This window comes from Triticum aestivum, chromosome 1D (assembly GCF_018294505.1).
Source record: "Triticum aestivum cultivar Chinese Spring chromosome 1D, IWGSC CS RefSeq v2.1, whole genome shotgun sequence".
Lineage (NCBI taxonomy): Eukaryota > Viridiplantae > Streptophyta > Magnoliopsida > Poales > Poaceae > Triticum > Triticum aestivum.
In genome coordinates, this window is record NC_057796.1 from 3,167,347 (window position 1) to 3,170,083 (window position 2,737).

Below are 2,737 nucleotides of genomic sequence, written 5' to 3' on the forward strand. Positions count from 1 at the left end.
AACTTTAGTATAAAGTTAGTACAAAGTTGACTAAAGTTAGTATAAAATTGAGTCATCTATTTTGGAATGGAGGGAGTAAATGATAATGTGCAGCATCTATCTCCTGGTGAACCTTTTTTTCTTGCGACTGTATCTCCTGATGAACCTATTTTACGATAAGATTTTTTTAGGGCATTCTTTGATGATTTTTTTCCTGTAGCCCTAAATAAAATTAAATATAATCAAGTGCAATTCACAGTAAGTTTTCTGCTCCTAGCTAGTTGTAAAGAACAAGTTCAATTCAATCTGATTTAGTTCTTGACATGACCGTGCTGCCAGCAACTCCTTTTCTCTAGGTAGCACAATAATTGTACTGGTTTGATGTAAAGGACATAAATACAAGGAAATAAATTGGAAGCTTATTTCAAATTAACTAGCTAGTGGTGTTTGTGAAGTTCAAGAAAAAGCTGGTCTTTTCTCGACAAATAAGTTAAGATGCAAAGAATGAATGAATGTATTTGCAAGAAAGCAAACATGATTAACGATAAAACTGGTTGTGATTGTCACTATAGACAATGGTAGTAGTTGGAACTAGATACAAACCAATAAAAAACAAGATCTCAAATCTCCAACCGATAAAGAGTTCAACCCAAATTTTACAGTAACACTATTATATTTAAATAGTAATTATTCCAATACATGCATAATTAATTAAGGCACCAGGTTGCGCTTGTGACCAGGAAAGACAAACTTATGAACTTGCAAGCATGGCAATCATATGGACATCCACACAATGCCAATATGAACATTGTCTTGATACAACTTTATTTGTATTTTATTTCAGAATTTAAACAACTAGTTTGGGCGGGTCACACACGACGTTGTGTGACACTTTATTTGTCACCGCTGCATCGACATATCCATCGACTAAACAACGGTGATCCAACTATATATTACTAGAGACCTTTCCTTATCAGTAGGCACCAACTCCGGCGCCAACGCCGAATGGCACACTAGTGGTGGTTCTATACAACGGCACATTGACACGGCACATCGTTGGTAGGGTACGGAGCGCAATGGAAGTCATCACCTCAAGCTGAGCTATCTGGTGTGGCTGCAAAAAGGTACCCTGTGCCAATTGTTGTTGTTGAGGTTGTTGCCCGAGTTGCTGCTGCGACTGCTGTTGGGGTTGGGAAACACATTGGCCCAACTCTTGGGGTTGCTGCTGCTGAGTTTGGATGGAACCCTGAACCTGTTGTTGTTCTTGCAGGATGATGGAGTAGATGATAGCACGGATTGCCTCATAGCGGGATTGCTGGGGGATTTGCAGCAACTGCTGGCAACATTGTTGTTGCATCACATGGCAACTGCTCTGCTGCAACATTTGCGACCTAGCAAGACTTTGTGGCATTGCCACAGGGCTGCATTGCTGCTGGAGGAATACCTTGCATGGGTTTAGCTGCTGCAAGATAGATGGATGAACAAATAGTATTTGTTGTTGCGGTAGAACTGGTTGTTGTTGTTGTTGCGAAAATGGTGGTTGTTGCGGTAGAATTGGTTGTTGTTGTTGCGAAAATGGTGGTTGTTGCGGTAGTACTGGTTGTTGTTGTTGCGAAAACGGTGGTTGTTGCTGTGAAAATGGTGGTAGTTGTTGCTGCGAAAATGATGGTTGTTGCGGTAGAACTGGTTGTTGTTGCTGCGAAAATGGTGGTTGTTGCTGTGAAAATGGTGGTTGTTGTTGCTGCGAAAATGATGGTTGTTGTTGCTGCGAAAATGGTGGTTGTTGTTGTGAAAATGGTGGTTGTTGTTGCTGCGATAATGGTGGTTGTTGTTGCTGTGAACATGGTTGCTGTTGTGGAAATGGTTGTGGTTGTTGTTGGACAGGTTGTTGTTGTTGTTGGTGCGATAATGTTTGTTGCAGTGGTAATGGTTGTTGCTGCGATGGTTTCTCCAAACCAGGGATGTGGCTATTCTCCATTTGTGCAATGGCACTTGTTGCCGCAACGGCGAGGAGGGCAAAGATGAGGAAGGTCTTCATGGTGGATTAGTGTTAACTAGTGTTGCTTGGTTTTGATGCTTGTGCTTGTGATGATCTTTATACTTCATGCCTATTTATAGTAGCCTGGGCACCACCTCTTTTCTTCTTTGCATTAGCTTTAATTATTCCGTTTGGATGCATCTGAAATGATTTTTGGTACAATGCGTTAGGTTGCACTAGCTACACGCGTACTTTTGGATTGATCATCAAAGTTGCTTTTTAATTGTGCATATGATCACACACAAAGTACAGAAACCCCGATGTTTGCTATATATGACTCACCTTATTCACTTTACATGTCACACACTTATCAGGATAGTATCACTTTTGCAACCGAGTTTGAAACCTTGTATAGGCTGTCAGCCGTAAAGAAGAAAGGCAAAGCTTGTGTAGGACTAAGTTTGCAATCGTGTGTGGGCTGTTAAGATATGCTCGATTATTAAAGCCTTGCGTGTGGAGGGTTCTTCTAGAGTTGGTTGCTTTTCATAAAAATAACTTTGTAGTTTCCTCTAAGATGATAAGATGAACTGACGCCTCTAGAGCATGACATGACTCATCGAATTCCCGTTATATGTAAAGGATGGTAATTTCTTACAAGCTACTCCTACTAACATATATCCGGTCCTAACTCTAGACACGTCATCATCAGTTCCATCTTTTTTTCGGAGATAAATCATCAGTTCCATCTATGTTTTTTTTAGACAATCAGTTCGATCTTTT

At 40.5% G+C, this 2,737-nt stretch overlaps 1 protein-coding gene across 1 annotated transcript; it reads right to left on the reverse strand.

The window, feature by feature from the left end:
* Positions 1 to 792: 792 nt before the first annotated feature.
* On the reverse strand, positions 793 to 2,070 carry LOC100682491 (glutenin, low molecular weight subunit 1D1-like). The gene is given in 2 exon segments (XM_044591680.1): positions 793 to 1,111; positions 1,114 to 2,070. Coding segments are annotated over 2 exon segments (945 nt in total). The 5' UTR covers positions 2,018 to 2,070; the 3' UTR covers positions 793 to 1,070.
* Between the last annotated feature and the right edge of the window lie 667 nt (positions 2,071 to 2,737).